The sequence below is a fragment of the Mobula birostris genome, chromosome 14 (genome assembly GCF_030028105.1).
Source record: "Mobula birostris isolate sMobBir1 chromosome 14, sMobBir1.hap1, whole genome shotgun sequence".
Lineage (NCBI taxonomy): Eukaryota > Metazoa > Chordata > Chondrichthyes > Myliobatiformes > Myliobatidae > Mobula > Mobula birostris.
This window is the reverse complement of record NC_092383.1, coordinates 35,254,993-35,273,186: the sequence shown is the minus strand read 5'-3', so window position 1 is coordinate 35,273,186 and position 18,194 is coordinate 35,254,993. Positions and strand designations below refer to the sequence as shown.

Below are 18,194 nucleotides of genomic sequence, written 5' to 3'. Positions count from 1 at the left end.
GCTTTGATGGTGAAAACAAGGAGATCACCCTCAAAGCGGATCTCCCACCTGGTGAACTGCCTTTCTCACTTTCCACCTCCGATGTGTGCGCCACCCTGAGCAGGGTGAATGTACGGAAGGCAGCTGGTCTGGATGGAATACCTGGCAGTGTGCTCAGAGTCTGTGCAGGGCAGTTGGCCGGGGTCTTCACGGACATTTTTAATCTGACCCTGTCCCAACAAGCTTCAAGATTGCCACCATCGTGCCAGTGCCAAAGCATTCCACTGCCACGGGCCTGAATGACTTCCGTCCAGTTGCACTCACCCCCATCATTGCAAAGTGCTTTGAGAGACTAGTTCTATCACATCTGAAATCCTGTCTGCCCACTACCCTGGAACCACCATCAATTTGCCTATCGCACCAACAGGTCAACAGAGGATGCCATCTCACGGTACTTCACTCTGCCCTGACCCACCTGAACAGCCCCAACTCTTACATCAGAATGCTGTTCATTGACTTTAGTTCGGCATTCAATACTGTGATCCCCTCCAAGCTGATCACCAAACTTCGCCAGCTTGGTATCAGCTCATCCCCCTGCAGTTGGACCTTGGACTTTCTGACTAACAAACCCCAATCAGTTAAGTTAGACAACCTCTCCTCCTCCACTCTCACCCTGAACACCAGTGAGCCACAAGGCTGTGTGCTGTGCCCTCTTCTGTACTTCCTTTTCACCTATGACTGCGTTCCTGTACATGGTTCAAACTCCATAATCAAGTTCGCAGACCACACCACGGTGGTTGGCCTGATCAGAGGGGATGACGAGACAGCCTACAGAGACAAAGTTCAGCACCTGGCTGCATGGTGTGCCGACAACAACCTGGCCCTTAACACCCAGAAGACCAAGGAGATCATTGTGGACTTCAGGCATGCTAGGAGCCACATTCACATCCCTATCTACATCAGTTGTAGTGGAGCGTGTATTAAGCTTCAAATTCCTTGGTGTCCACATCTCCGAGGATCTCACCTGGTCCCTGAACTCCTCCATCCTGATCAAAAAGGTGCAACAGCACCTTTATTTCCTGCGGAGCATCAAGAAAGCTCACCTCTGTCTCAGGATACTGATGGACTTTTACCGCTGTACCATTGAGAGCATACTCACCAACTGCATCTCAGTGTGGTATGACAATTGTCCCGTATCGGACCGCAAAGCACTCCAGTGTGTGGTGAAAACTGCCCAGTGGATTATTGGCACCCAATTGCCCACCATTGAGAACATCTACCATAAACGCTGCTTGGGCAGGGCGAAAAGCATTATCAAGGATGCGTCTCACCCTAACCTTGGACTTTTTACTCTCCTCCCATCCGGTAGGTGCTATAGGAGTCTCCGCTCCCACAAAGCAGGCACAGGAAGAGCTTCTTCCCTGAGGCTGTGACCCAGCTGAACCTCTCATCACAGTGCTAAGCAGTATTGCATCCGTATTGTACTGTCTCAGTACTTTTATATTTGTGTGCTGTAGCACTTACTTTTTATGCACAGTTATTTTGTAACACTATTCTTTGCATTTCTGGTCAGATGCTAACTGCATTTCACGGGCTTTGTGTCTGTACTCGGCACAATGACAGTAAAGTTGAATCTATTCTAATCCAATATACACCCCGCCAGACATACACCCGGCCAGATATACATCATCCACCATATACATTCTGTCAAAAATGCACTCATTTGACAGACCCCAAGCAGACATAACCCTGCCAAACATACGACATGCATGTACCACAGCAATGTATACCACATCCTACTTCCATCAGTAACGAGAGGGAATTAAGTTGGGAATCGTACAGCAAAAGTTGATTGAAGCAATGGCAGAAACAGACTGTGGAACTTAACCAATGTTTGCTGACAATACATAGTTCAATGTGAATCAAACGTCTATTTAGACAACTGCAAGTCAGCCACATTAGTGTTTATTATTAGTAAAAATAACTATTATTTTTTAGTTTGAACAAGAGCCATATGGATGGTGGGAACTTAATCTGCATTAGAGTTAGCCTGACCCATGGATTATTGGCAAACACCAGTTTCACTTCACAAAGTTGATAAGAAATTGCATAACACTGCTGAAGCAATCCCTGTATGCAGCACTGCCTCATGGATGGGTGTAGTTTTAGAGGAACTATTTACTGTGGGTGCTCCAGTTTCTTCTAATATCCCAAAGACATGCAGATTGGTAGGCTAGCTGTCTACAGTAAATTGTCCTGTTGCATAGACCTTGCACATTCTCCCTGAGACTGCATGGGTTTCTTCTGGGTGAGATTTCTTACCAGCCTGACACTTAGAGATGAGATAACATCAGGAGATAAACTGTCTGATCAGATTGGCTCTTCACTGGTTGAACTTTCATCTAGCGGGCTGATATTCTGATGCACGCAACAAAAGGCTTGGTGGGTTTTCTCAAATTAACAGCTTAAAAATAGTGCAGAAAGAGCACTCAGGGTACCAAGTTATCTGGTATTTTGTGCACTGAATCCAGTGTGACCTGAAAACACATGAAGCTTTATAATTTGTCATTTTATCACTAAAATTCACAATAAATCTAGGCATTCAATTGTCAGCAAATGCAAGAGTTAATTTGATGTTTCACAAGATTTGAACAAATGAGCGAGGAATTCAATTCCATGTTTTTCACCATGAACAGCTTTTGTTCATCATTGGCAAAACTAGTGGCTTTAAAGGCAGATTAAGGAACTTCACATGACTATCAGTAATGAGCATTGCACAAATGGAAATATTTCAGCAGCAAAGAATCTGCTCAATGTTAACTGTACACCACGGTGGTGTTCCAACCCCAGTTTCCTGGGTTCAGTCCCAACTTTCTGCACTGGCTGTGTGGCATTGGCAAGTTCTCCATCTGACCTTGTGGGATCTCCCTCAGATGCCCAGGTTTCCTCTCACATCGCAAAGGTGTGCAGGTGGTAATTTAAATTGTCTCTCGGATGCAGGTGAATGGTAGTATTGTAGGGAAATTGATGGAAATGTGAGAAAAATTTGATGGAATTAGTTTAAGGTAGGTGTCTGATAGTCAGCGCATGTACAGTCTGTTCCTGGGTTACACACACCCAGTTTACCAACACCCCTATATATAAACAAGCACCCATACCATTGTTAAATTCAAAGATCCAATATACATACATACCTTGGTTGATACCGATGCCAGAACTAGTTTTCTCTCCCTCCCAGTTCCATTAAATTGTTCATTCTTATCAGCGCTTTGGGTACCATTCACTACAATACTGAGGAAGTATGGTTACCATATCAAGTAATTCTTGTGTACTTTCTAACTTGTGGATAAAATAAATTCAAGAATGCCTATAAAATTGGACTGCATTCATTACCAGGGAAGACCTGTATATGGCACAAGTCAGGAGTGTGATGGATGAGTGCAGCTCCAACACTTGGCCAGCAGGACAGAGGTAGCTGTATATGAGGTTTTAAGAAGCACAATCAAATCTTTTTCCCACAACAGGTGCTTCAGCTCAGTGAGAAGGAAGAGTTTTAAAGGGAATTTGCGGGGAAGGTTACTTTAATGTGAAGAATGTCTGATTTCTGGAACTCACTACCAGAGGAGGTGGTGGAATCAGAGACAATTAACATGTTTAAGAGATGTCATATGGCCATTTAAATGGTCAGGTCAAACAAGCATATCAACAATAGCAGCTAAATACGAGCAGTATAGATTGGCAAGCAAGGTGGTATGGATTTGATGGGCTGAAGGGCCTATTTCTATGTTGTACTATGTTCTATGGCTCTATGAAGTACTCCATCTACTGTTTGCTTTGAGTACAAGATTCACTGTTTGTTCTGTCCAAATATTCTCTACTATTACCAAGTATGTTCTTAAGTTTCTTGTACCTAAAACATCTTTTGCGCAGTTTTCTTGAAATTCTTGGAGAATTTGCATGACTTCAAGCAGCAATTATATAACAGGGATAACAAAAGGGTTCTTATTTCAACAGGTCAAAACTTTACTGGAAAATTTGGTTCCATAAAACCAATATAAAATATGATCAAGTGAACATCATAACTCTAGGAAGCATAACCCAACACAATAAAGTATGCTTAACAAATGTTTGAAAATTAATGAACGTTGATCTGTTTGTCCATAATGATGCTTGTGCCTTGCCCAAGTTGTGTTGTTTTCCCTACAGCTGTGGAGGTGAAAGAGACAAGAGGCCAATTCCATTGGATGTCTGCCCACTCTGTAATGGCCCTGAGTTCCTTTTGCTTTTCCAGCAGACTCAGGGCTGCGTGAAGGCTCAGCTTTGTTCTGTGTGTGAGTAAGGATCATGTGCTGGTCAGATCAGATTGGAGAGGGACCAGGAAGAATTAACAAATTCCCAGCAAGAATGAGTAAATCCACAGCAGGAGATGCAACATGTGTCCCTAAATTTCCTCTCCCACCATCATCCCGGGTCCTAATCAGCCTTTCCAGGTCAGGCAAAGGTTCAGCGACACCTCCGTCAACCTCATTGAATACATTTGGTGCTCCTCTACGTCGGTGAGACCAAGCACAGACTGGGAAACCATTTTACAGAGAACCTGTGCTCTCTGTGCAATAGCCATCCTGAATTTCCAGTTGCATGTCATTTCAAGTCCCACTCACTGCTCACCTATATCCTTCTCTATTGCCAGTGAGGCCCAGACAAGCTAGAGGAACAATACCTTAATATTCCATTGGGGGGCATCAGTACAAACAATGGTGTGAATATTGAATTTCTCATCTTAGGTAACCCTCACTTCTAGTGTGTTTCTCTTTCCCCCTTCCTTCCAGCTCTTCGCCAGTCCTCCCATTTCTCTCTTCTTTACCATAACCATAATCCATCTTCATTCCGCTCCAAGTTCCATCCAACTACTTCCTACAGATTTTAGCTACCCTCTCATTATCACCTTCCTTATTGAATGGATTCCAGCACTGGTAGCCCTCTGTGTTCCTGCTTACCCTTCCAGCTGTCTCCACCTTCACCCTCCCCTCTCCCAACCTGGATCCATCTGCTTCTTTCTTGTCTGCGTCCATCTATCGTCCACCTACCCCCCCCTGCCCCCCCAACTCCCTTACTGGGTTTAGTCTGCCTAAAATCCTTCACCTTTCCTCAATGGACCAATTACCTCTGGGCCTGTCCTCTTTATATCAGCGACCTCCCCTGCCCACTCTCAGTCCTGATGTAGCCTTTGAATAGTCATAGTCATAGTCATACTTTATTGATCCCAGGGGAAATTAGTTTAATGGTTTAATAATTCCTTCCCTCTGCAAATTCTGCTCGACCCACTGAGTTCTTCCAGCAGATTGTTTGCTGCTAACAGATTCACCCCATTGTTTGTTGTTGAAATTAGTTTAAAGTGGAGGTATTTGATTGAAAGCATATGACTACATTTCAATGGTAGAGCTGCATTTCCAAAGTAGTTTATGTTAATGGCAACACCTGGCACTGATTTTCAAAGGTATTGTTTCTGCTCTATCAGTTATCTAATTGCACAGAATTAAAGCTAATTTTGGAAACAGTGACCTTAAGATTACAGGACTATCATGCCCTATTCTCATTGCTGCCATTGAGAGCCTGAAGACACACACTCAGTGATTCAGGAACAGCTTCTTCCCCTCTGCCATCTGATTTCTGAATGGACATTGAACCCATGAACACTACCTCACTGCTTTTTTTTTGCACTACTTATTTAATGCAACCATTTAATTTAACTATTTAATATATAATTGTATTTGCTGTAATTCACGGTTTTTATTATGTATCGCAATGTGCTGCTACCGCAGAATAACAAATTTCATAACTTATGCCAGTGATATTAAACCTGATTCTGATTCTGATAAAAATCCATTTCAATCACAAATGTCCTTCAGGGAAGGGCACCTGCTGCCCTTACCTGGTCTGGCCTGTATGTGACTCCTGATCCATCATGTGGGTCTCCCCAGTTTAGGAGCGGTTAAGGACGGAGAATAGATGCCAGCGTTGCCAACATCCCGTGAGCAAACAATAAACATTCTGCACTGCCCATTTGACAATGCTTCAGAAGGCGCACAGCCTTCAGATTCAAATCCCACCGAGTCTGTACCTCAGTAACCTCTTTCAGCCCTACTCCCATGAGGTTGTTGTGTTCCTGCAGCTGCAGGCACTGACACAGCCCTCATTTCATTCCTTCCAGCATTGGCAGCCTTCCCTTCCAATCCAGGTTTGGATGTAACAGTTGCTCAGCTCCTCTTTTAAATCACCATAATCATAAGACTATAAGAGACAGCAGCAGAATTAGGCCATTGAATGCTCCAGCATTCAATCATGGCTCATTTATTTTCCCTCTCAATCCCATTTCCCTGCCTTCTTCCTGTAACCTTTGACATCCTTAATAATCGACAAGGTATCAACCTCTGCTTTAAATATATCTATCTGTGGCAATGAAGTCCACATACTCGCCATCCTCTGAATAAAGTAATTCCTTTTCACCTCTGTTATGAAGGGTTATCCCTCTATTCTAAAGCTGTGCCCTCTGGTACCAGACTCTCCCACTTATTGGAAACTTCTTCTCCATATCCATTCTATCTAAATCCTCCAGTATTCAGTGGGTTTCAATTAAATCCACTCCTCATTCTTCTAAACTGCAGTAAACAGAGCCTCATGTGTGGAACTTTGTCATAACCCTTCTGAAAAATCCAAGCAAACAACATCCATTAACTCTCATTTGTCTATCCTGTCTGTTATTTCCTCAAATAATTCCAACAGATTTGTAAGCCAAGGTTTCCTCTTAAGGAAGTCAAGCTGACTTTGATTTACTTTATCACATGCTTCCTCATACCTTGAAACCTCACCCTTAATAATGGACTCTAACATCTTGCCAACCACTGAAGTCAGGCTAACTAGCCCATAATTCCCTGTCGTTTGCCTCTCTCCCTTCTCAAAGAGTGGTGTGACATTTGCGATTTTCCAATCCTCTAGGACTATTCCAGAGTCTACTGACCCTTGAAAGATCACTACTATTACGTATATCTGACCGGGTGTATATCTGGTGGGGTGTATGTTTGTTGTGATGTATGTCTGGCAGAATAGACACACGTGAAAAACATCTGAGGGTGGGTAACTCTGCAGAAGTGACCTTTCAGTGCTTCATGTCCTGCAAATTGAATCACCAGATCTGCAAGAATGGAAACAAACAAACCAGTAAGTTAATCTTGTGAGCCTTGAGAGTGTTTCGTGACCCTTTGCTCTCAAGCGGACCTTTGGCACCTAGAGCCAGAACTCTTGATTCTGTGGGAAAATAATGGTTCTTCTTCCTGGACATGCAAACACAGAATCTAGGGGCAACTCTTCAGGGCAGTCTTATGCTGCACCTACAGTGCTGTCTGTGTGAAATTTGTATATGTGCCCTGTGGCGGCATGGATTTCTCCCGCATGCTTTGGTTTCATCGAACGTAGGGCACAGAACATAATGACCCTTCAGCCCATGATGTTGTGTCGACCTTTTAACCTATTCCAAGATCAATTGAATACTTCCCTCCAATGTAGCTTTCCATTTTCCTTTCATCTATGCGCCTATTTAAGAGTCTTTCAAAGGTCCCTGATATATCCGTCTCTACCACCACCCCCTGGCGGCGAGTTCCACGCACCTACCAGTTTCTATGTAAAAGACTTGCCTCTGACGTTCCCCCTAAATGTTCCTCCAATCACTTTAAAATGAAACCTTTTTGAGTTAGTCATTTCCATTCTGGGGAGAAAAGGTGCTGATGGTCCAATCTACTTATGTTCCTTATCATCTTATACCCCTCTTTCAAGTTACCCCTCATCCTCCTTTGCTCCAAAGAGAAAAGCCTTAGCTTGCTCAACCTTTCCTGATAAGACATCCTCTCTAATCCAGGTGGCATCCTGGTAAATTTCCTCTAAATCTCCACATCCTTCCTATAATGATACAGGAAATGAAATAACCCCTAGTGTGTAAGTGAGCGATGGAACCTAGAGGGAGCTGATGGGAATGTGGGGAGAATAAATTACAGGGAAAATTCGTGGGGAATGGAATTATTTTGTGGACTGGCATAGACTTAATGGGTTGCAATGGCTCTGTAGCAGCAAAGTTGATTCAAAATCAGAACAAAATAATTGCTGCCAGCCTGCGGCCCCACAGAACTGTTATTCTTGCGTGACACACCCACATCTCCAATGATTGCTTCAAAGAGTTGAATTCCCTATTCAAATCCTTGATTAACAATTAGCAAACATACAAGTAAGCATTATTGAGCGTTATCTCGGCAGTCAGAAAAGATTTGACTTCCACAGTCCAAAGCTACAAACTTCCACAAAATAAGTCTGAATACGGAACTTATTCCCTTTGCTTTCACCACACTCCCACTGATGTGACTAGTTACTAAAATAAAAAACAGAGTGCAGAATACATGGCTCCTACAGGCTCCTTCCATGGAAATATAAATTATCTGGACCTATTCCTGCTTCCTGCGTGCTTCTAGGTGGCAGGTGCCACGTGTTTTGAAGTTGCCTCAAAGAGGTTTTGGAAAATTGTATTCATCTTGTAGGTGGTTCTACCTGCAGTCGTGGTATACAGGTGGTCTAGAGAGGGAATGTACTGTATTGGTGAACTGGATACCAATAAAGTGGGTGGCTTTGTCCAGCTTGACTTTGTGATGATGCTGGCAATTAGAGAATAATGCCTCTTGCTTCTGTAGTCAGCAAAGAAAAGCTTTGGGCATTCAAGCCATTTGGCACTGAATGACAAACTCTTGATTCTTCAATATTTATGTAGCAGGTCCAGTAAATTTTCTGTTCAGTGTTACAACTCTCATAACTGGCCACTAGCTCTACCACTACTTCATTATTTCCCGTCAGTCATCTTATGTAAAGCCTAGTATCAGTTTAAGGACATAAATCAATCAATGTATATCAGCTATAAGACCATAAGATATAGGAGTAGAATTATGCCATTTGGCCTATTGAGTCTGCACACTATTTCATCCTGGCTCTCTCTCAGCCTCAATCTCCTGCTTTCTCCCCATATCCCTTCATGCCCTGACTAACCAAGACTCTATCAACATCAGCTTTATATGTGCCCAATGACTTGGCCTCCACATCACCTGTACCAACGACTTCTGCAGATTCACCAACCTCTAGCTAAAGAAATTCCTCCTCATCTCTGTTCTAAAGGACACCCCTCTATTCTGAGGCTGTGCCCTCTGGTTTTAGATTCCCCAACCATAGGAAACAATCTCTTCACCTCTTCTGTATTTATATTTATTGTGTGATCCTTTGTTATTATTATGATGTTCTTTATCTTTTGTGGGCTTTTTTTTGCTCTTCATCGGGTCTGAAGTAACAATTATTTCATTCTCCTCACACTTGTGTACTGGAAATGACACTAAACAATCTGGAATCTTGTTATGTTCATGCTTTGTTTCTGATTTTTTTGCAGGAACGTAAAAACAATGGGACAATTGAAGTGGAGTTAGCTAAAGGATTGTTTCCTCAATCACTTGATCCACAGACTGAATTTTCCTGCCAAAGAAGTCGCTGTAACTCAACAGGTAAGTGACTGCCGGCAGGAAAGGAAAGGCCAGAGAGCATGAGGAATAGGCTGAAGCAATTTGCCGCAACCTTATAGAGTCATAGAAAAGTACAGTTCTGTGACAGGCCCTTCATCCCATCTAGTCCATGCTGACCCATTTAAACTGCCTACTCCCATCAACCTGCACCAGGACCCTAGCTCCCCATGCTGCTCCCATCCATGTACCCATCCAAAATTTATCTAAACCTTAAAATTGAGCGCACCTGCACCACTTGTGCTGAAATCTCGTTCCACACTCTCACAATCCTCTGAGTGAAGAAGGTTCCCCTCATGTTCCCCTTCAACATTTCACCTTTCACTCTTAACCCACGACCTCTAGTTGTAGCATCACTCAAACACAGTAGAAAAAAGCCTGCTTGCAATTACCCTATCTATATCAAATCTCCCCTCAATATTCTACATTCCAAGGAATAAAGTTCTAACCTACTCAGTCTTTCCTTACAAATCAGGTCCTCCAGTCCCTGCAACATCCTTGCAAATTTTCTCTGTATTCTTTCAACTTTATTTACATCTTTCCTGTAGGTAGGTGAACAAAACTCCAAATTAGGCCTCACCAACGTCTTATACAACCTCAACATAACTGTACTCAATACTTTGATTTATGAAGGCCAAAGTGCCAAAACCTTTTTTTTTAATGACCCTGTCTACTTTTGACTCTACTTTCAATGAATTATGGACCTGTATTGGCAGACCCTTTTGTTCTACTGCAATCCTTAATGCCCTACCGTTCACTGTGTGAGACCTACCCTGGTTGGTCCTGCTGAAGTGCAGCACCTCGCACTCGTCCGCATTTAACTTAGGAAGACATGTTTATATCATTGCAGCTCGTTCTCCCAGACTGGAGGCGATACTGTGAATTGTTTGAAATAGTTCAGTATCAGCTAAACTTGATGTTGTAATGAGAGAGGGTTTAGATGAGTATCGCCAGCATTTTAGTGAGTGTGATCTAGAAGTCAACAAGGGCGCTTACTTCGATATGGGAGAATGACGATCGATCGTGAATGACTTTCAGTGAACTGTAAGCCTCCGTTACTCTTGCAACCCAAGGATAGATGTTATCCTTGTGTGATGATGTAAGACCAGCTACAGAAAACCAATGATCATTGATTCCTCTCCCGATTTTTATATTCATTGAGGTCACAGAATTATAGAATCACAGAAAAATACTATTAGCCATTCAGCCCTTTGCATTTGAGCTAGTTCTTTCTGTTTAGTTCTATTTATCTACTTTGATGCACTATCAATTACTCCAAAAGACTGGAAGTAGAATAAATACTGAAAGGGCAAATAACAGGAATTCTGCAGATGCTGGAAATTCAAGCAACACACATCAAAGTTGCTGGTGAACGCAGCAGGCCAGGCAGCATCTTTAGGAAGAGGTACAGTCGACGTTTCAGGCCGAGTCCCTTCGTCAGGACTAACTGAAGGAAGAGTGAGTAAGGGATTTGAAAGTTAGAGGGCGAGGGGGAGATCCAAAATGATAGGAGAAGACAGGAGGGGGAAGGGATGGAGCCAAGAGCTGGACAGGTGATAGGCAAAAGGGATATGAGAGGATCATGGGACAGGAGGGCCGGGAAGAAAGACGGGGGGGGGGACCCAAAGGATGGGCAAGGGGTATATTCAGAGGGAGAAAAAGGAGAGTGAGAGAAAGAATGTGTGTATAAAAATAAGTAACAGATGGGGTACGAGGGGGAGGTGGGGCATTAGCGGAAGTTAGAGAAGTCGATGTTCATGCCATCAGGTTGGAGGCTACCCAGACGGAATATAAGGTGTTGTTCCTCCAACCTGAGTGTGGCTTCATCTTTACAGTACAGCAGGCCATGAATTGACATATCAGAATGGGAATGGGATGTGGAATTAAAATGTGTGGCCACTGGAAGATCCTGCTTTCTCTGGCGGACAGAGCGTAGGTGTTCAGCAAAGCGGTCTCCCCGTCTGCGTCGGGTCACGCCATCCCCTTCTCGCAATTCCTCCGTCTCCGCCGCATCTGCTCTCAGGATGAGGCTTTTCATTCTAGGACGAGGGAGATGTCTTCCTTTTTTAAAGAAAGGGGCTTCCCTTCCTCCACTATCAACTCTGCTCTTAAACGCATCTCCCCCATTTCAAATACATCTGCTCTCACTCCATCCTCCCGCCACCCCACTAGGAATAGGGTTCCCCTGGTCCTCACCTACCACCCCACCACCCTCCGGGTCCAACATATTATTCTCCGTAACTTCCGCCACCTCCAACGGGATCCCACCACTAAGCACATCTTTCCCTCCCCCCCCCCCCGCATTCCGCAGGGATCGCTCCCTACGCAAGTCCCTTGTCCATTCGTCCCTCCCATCCCTCCCCACTGATCTCCCTCCTGGCACTTATCCGTGTAAGCAGAACAAGTGCTACACATGCCCTTACACTTCCTCCCTTACCACCATTCAGGGCCCCAAACAGTCCTTCCAGGTGAGGCAACACTTCACCTGTGAGTCGGCTGGGGTGATATACTGCGTCCGATGCTCCCGATGTGGCCTTCTATATATTGGCGAGACCCGACGCAGACTGGGAGACCGCTTTGCTGAACGTCTACGCTCTGTCTGCCAGAGAAAGCAGGATCTCCCAGTGGCCACACATTTTAACTCCACATCCCATTCCCATTCTGACATGTCTATCCACGGCCTCCTCTACTGTAAAGATGAAGCCACACTCAGGTTGGAGGAACAACATCTTATATTCCGTCTGGGTAGCCTCCAACCTGATGGCATGAACATCGACTTCTCTAACTTCCGCTAATGCCCCCCTCCCCCTCGTACCCCATCTGTTACTTATTTTTATACACACATTCTTTCTCTCACTCTCCTTTTTCTCCCTCTGTCCCTCTGAATATACCCCTTGCCCATCCTTTGGGTCCCCCCCCCGCCTTGTCTTTCTTCCCGGACCTCCTGTCCCATGATCCTCTCGTATCCCTTTTGCCTATCACCTGTCCAGCTCTTGGCTCCATCCCTCCCCCTCCTGTCTTCCCCCTTCATTTTGGATCTCCCCCTCGCCCTCCAACTTTCAAATCCCTTACCCACTCTTCCTTCAGTTAGTCCTGACGAAGGGTCTCGGCCTGAAACGTCGACTGTACCTCTTCCTAGAGATGCTGCCTGGCCTGCTGCGTTCACCAGCAACTTTTATGTGTGTTGCTTAAATACTGAAAGGCTTTTATTAACAGTAAATGGACTGTTAATCCATGCTGTATTTCTGTCCTGGACCGAGGAAGGAGCAGTGGCACAATCGCCTTTTTTCAGGGGTCTGTGGGAGGAGCCACAGGAGCAGTCAGCAGAGGGGCATGTCCAGGCATGTCCAGACAGATAACCCAGTTACAACATATGTTTATGGTTTACCACACACTTTGAGGCCATAATGCTGCAAATTCCACATCCTCAAGTCCCTTTCCAGCCTCTCTTTAAATGATTTCTATTGCTACTATTCAAATTCCAGATACTGAGTGAAAGGAGTTCTTCTCTGCCCCTCTTTTACTAATGATTTTAAATTAATAGTCTCCAGATAGTCACCAGCTTATTTAAAGAAATAATTATTATGTAGCTCTTTCACTAAGCCTCTAACTATTCTAAAAATATTCATCAGATTACATCTTGTTTTACTCAACCCCAAGAGCAATGAGACTGACTTTTCCAAGATCCCAATGTAATTGCTGTCCTCAACCTGAGGTAACATCCTAATTAACTGCTGAGGAACAACTGCAGGGTCTCGCCCGGAAACATGGCTCATCCACAGATGCTGCCTGACTGACTGAGCTCCTCCAGTGGTTTGTTTGTTTCTTTTTTGCTCCACATTTCAGTATCAACATTCCTTTGTGCCTCTAACATCCTAATAAAATTTCTCTGTACACTTACGGAGGCCTTTGCATTCTTCCTGAAGCGCGCACAATTTTCGTCGAGGCCAACTCAATTATTTATAGAGTATCAGGAATAAGCATAAAAAATGGAAATGAAAGCAGAAAATGAAGAAATGTAGCCTGCTTCTGACTTGATATTTCCTGTTTTACACCACCACCTCGATTGACATCTATGGTGTTGTGCTTACTTCTCTCTGGAGTGGCACACACACAAAATAAAAACCTCAAGGTTCAGTGAAAAGTTAATGGAATCTGTAACTTGTTTGTTGTAAATGGGAATGCTCATTGTAGTGGCCTTTCACTCCAGGTATACTGACTATGGCCTCCGTGGGTTCCACCAGTTACTAATATTAGACCATCCTCTGCTTTCTAATGAATTGTAACTTATATTTTTGGCAGACGTAAATTCCTCCTGGGTGGACAAAAACGTCGATTCTCTGGTTACCGCGGAACAAAATCTCTGTAGGAATCCTCCGACATATTTACTTTGTGGCAACAGGAAGTCTCTCTCACAGCAGCTGGAAGCTCCAGAAAGTGTCCAAGTAAGGCATTCCACAGGAAATATGCTGAACAGAATCTGAATAACTCTTTAGTCACAGATTGTCTGTGGGTTAAAGACAATGTGTTGTTCTATTATGTTTTGTCACGTGCATGTTTTCCTTTCAATTTAATATAGGGTCCAAGTTGTTTAATGCCTGTCAGACTTGATTCAGTTTTATTGCACTCGTGATCAGGAAGACTTTTAATTCATGGCCTACTCCATACCTTAGTCAAAATCCAGGTCAATATGAAGGAACATTTCACTGTCAGAGGTGCCACTTTCCTGTTGAAATGTCCACCCTTGTCTTTCTTCTCAGGTGGACACAAGTATCTCATTGTGCTTTTTCAATAATGGGCCAGTGTCCCGATAAAGGTCCCAAAGCAGGTTACTGCACAAATTTTTCTTCTGTTCATCGGAACTTCCTGCACTCCAATTAGCATAATTTAACATTGATTGGAAAGTTTAGGACTTTGGAGAATGTCTTAAAGTTGTGATGGGACCTTTATAAATGCAACTTAAAGTTGTGATGGGAGCTATATAAATTCAACTTTGTTCTCCAGTTAATCTACTTTCTGCTTCTCGCCGCTGCTCCACCCCCTAGCAATAAAGGCTATTTGGCTATTAGCTAATTATTTGGCATTCCACAATATTCATTGCCGACATACTGTCGGTGTAGAGAATTGGACTTCACCTCAGAGCCAACATAATCTTCAAGCCAACATTCACTGGCCAATCTTTAAAGAAAGTTCCTACTTTCCTAGTTTTCCAACAACAAGATTGATAATTTCACAGTGCCCTAGGATTTAGTCCATTTGTTAGCTTTTCTGTTTCCTTTGGTGACATTGTATTTTCCCTGTGGTCTACTTTCCCACTGAAATGTCTATTCCTGAATGCATTGAATTTGGTTTAAAATATATAACATTACAATGCTGGAACAGGCCCTTTGGTCTGTGATGTCTTACCAAACTAACTAAACTGGTAAATAAGTACCAAATGAATCCCTTCTGCCTACACAATGTCTATAACCAGCCAGTCTCTGCACATTCATGTGCCTGTCTATAAGCCTCTTAAACACTTGCTCTCATTACTATCCCAGACACCCACCATTATGTGTAAAAAAAAACTTGCCCCACACATCTCCTTTGAATTTACCCCCTTTCTCCTTAAAGAAAGCAGAAGACTCGGTGAGCCAAATAGTCTAATTCTGCTCCTGTATCTTGTGGTCTTAATTGCATATCCTCTGGTATTACACATTTTGACCTGGGAGAAAGATACTATATGTGTCCTCTGTTTAGTTGCTTCATGTTGTTTGTTGGTATCAAATACAAAGAGCAGAGACCCAACCACTGATCCTTTTAATACTCCACTATCTACATTTTTACATGTAGAATGTCATTTTTCCCTACAACTTATCATTACTCAGCTCTACAACTTATCATTTCTTAATCCACGTTAACGTATGTCACAATTCCAAGAAGCTCACTCTTTGATAAGAACCTCCTAGCAATTTTTTTTTCTAAAACTCTTAAGCGTACTGCATCCACATCTTCACACCTACCTAATAGTTAGAACCTTTTGTTAAAGACAGTTTCCCCTTCATAAACACTTCACCTGATCGTGCTCTCATTATCCAGGTGGTATGTTATGACAGGCTTAACGGCCTGCATTTTCACCTACCTATCTGAGATGATCAACTCTGCAGTTTTCCTTTATTTTCCTCTCCTCTCTTTAATATATTATATAAGTTATATTTCCTATCTTTTAAAACCTAGGACATTTCTGAAGATCAAAGTTACTGCATTCTATATCTCACAAAATGCTGGAGGAACTCAACAGGTCAGGCAGCATCTACAGAGGAAAATAAACGGCCAATGTTCTGGACCAAGACTGTTCATCAGGACTGGAAAAAAGGGGGAAGCAAGTAGAATAAGGAGTTGGGGGTGGAGGGGAAGGGGTACAAGCCAGATGGTCAGCTGTTGGAGTTTGAGGGGAGACATGATAGTATCTCCTAAGATTATGAGCAGCGTAGATATGGTAGACAGTCAGAATATTTTCCATTTGGTAGAAATGTTGAACACCAAAAAACATGCTTTTCAAGTTGGGGGGGGCACTTTAAAGACAACTTGAGAGGCAAGTTTTTTTATGCAGAGAGTATTGGTGCCTGGAATAGTGTACCAGGGGTAGTATGGAAGCAGGCAGTTTGGTGGAGTTTAAGAGGCTTTTACATGGTCACATGAATGTGGAGGGAATGGAGGGCTGTGGATGATACATACAGTAGGAGGAGAATATTTAGTATAAATAGGCATCAAGGTTGGCACAGTATCATGGAATGGCCTGTCCACTGCTGTATTGTTCCCAAGTACTGTTTCAATATGATGTCAGTTTCTCTTCCTTCTAGACCCTAGCACACTCTGGGTGAAAGCAATTTAACTCCTCTCCCTTCTAATCTTTCCAGTGATCATTATAAATCTCCACCTCTACCTGATTTTTGAATAAACTATTGTTTCTACTGATTCTATCTGGACCCTTCACAGTTTTTTACTCCTCAGTTAAATCTCTCGTATGCCACCGCTAAAAAAGCAGCCTGTCCAAAGTTCCATAAAATGTTCTAGTTCTGCCAACATTCTTGTAAATTCTAACATGGTCACACCTTCCCTGTAATGTGGTGACCAGAGGGGTACATAAGCTCTGGTTGAGCCTCTGTGGTAGACCATTCCCAACAAAACCTCCTGCTTTTATATCCAAGGCCTCAATGAATAAAGAAAAGCATCCTAGAGATCTTTTTAAATACTTCACCGTCTGGAAGGATTTGTTAATGTACATCCCAGTTTTCCTGTGTTCTTCCATGCCACCAATACCCTCCCATTTAATTCACATGCCTCTGCCTTGCTGCACCTCTCGGGTAGCTCACCTCACATTTCTCTGGATTGAATTCCATTGGCCACTTTGCCTAACCGACCAGACTGCCCAGATCTTCCTGGAGACCAAAACTCTCCTCCTCATTGGCAATTACATGGACAATTGTTAAATCTCTTTATTCTGCTCCCTACACTTACTGAATCATTAATATACAAATGCAATGGGCTAAATATTGAACCCTTGGAATCCCACTGGAAATGGCTTTCTGGTTGCAAAACGTCCATGAACGGCTTCCTGCCACAAAGCCAATTCTGGATGTAGTTTGCCACTCTCCTTAGTTTATCTGGGAAACTGTGTGGGACCTTACCCTCACACAATGCTGGAGGAACTCAGCAGGTCAGGCAGCATTAACGGAAATGAATAAACAGTCAACATTTCGGGACGAGGCTCTTCTTAAGGCTGAGAAGGAAGGGCTTACTTTCCCCTGGGTCCCCTCCTCATTCCCTTTCTCCTGTGGTCCACTCTCCTCTCCTATCAGATTCCTTCTTTTTCAGCTCTTGACCTTTCCCACCCACCCGCCTGTTTCAGCTATCACCTTCCAGCTGGCCTCTTTCCCTCCCCCCCCCCCCCCGTCATTTAACTCTGCTTCCTTTTCAGTCCTGAAGAAGGGCCTCGGCCCAAAACGTTGACTATCTATTCTTTTCCATAGATGCTGCCTGACTTGCTGAGATGCACCAGCATTTTGTGTGTATTGCTTTGGATTTCCAGCATCTGCAGAATTTCTCTTGTTCAGGCCCTTACCATACTAAAATCCATATAAATTACTTTATATCAAATATTTCACCCTCATCCACCCGCCTCAGAAAATTTGACCAATTTATCCAGATGTAACTCTTCATGCCAAATCCACAATTACTCTCTCCCATAATGAAGGTATTGCCTCTTATAATGAATTACAGAGATTTTCTCATCACTGAAGTTAAACTGACTGGCTTGTGGTTTCTTCGTTTACCCCTTCCTTCATTTTTAAACAATGGTACAAGATCAACAGTGCCCCAGCTCTCTAGCACCACTCCTGAGGCCAGTGAGAACTGAAATATGATGGCCAATTTCCCCGTTTTTTAAAAAAACCAAACAATCTGTGATATATTTCATCCACTTTCAAAGATGTTAAATCCTTAATAATTCTTCCTTTACTGTGCTTATCCCATTTAGTATCTCAGTCACCCCCTCCTTAACCACAACACTGGCAAGAATCCCCCCCCCCCCATGTGTGAAAAGTTCATTCAGAACCCTGTACACATCCTCTGCAG

General features: G+C 43.3%; 1 protein-coding gene across 2 annotated transcripts in view; it reads left to right on the top strand.

Moving 5' to 3' along the window:
• Positions 1 to 18,194, top strand: part of il16 (interleukin 16) — an 86,439-nt gene that overhangs the window by 21,255 nt on the left and 46,990 nt on the right. For both annotated transcript variants that reach the window (XM_072278350.1, XM_072278351.1), the window contains 2 exons: positions 9,452 to 9,563; positions 13,881 to 14,023. In XM_072278350.1, coding sequence (XP_072134451.1) covers positions 9,452 to 9,563; positions 13,881 to 14,023 — 255 coding nt within the window. The remainder of the gene's footprint in view (positions 1 to 9,451; positions 9,564 to 13,880; positions 14,024 to 18,194) is intronic.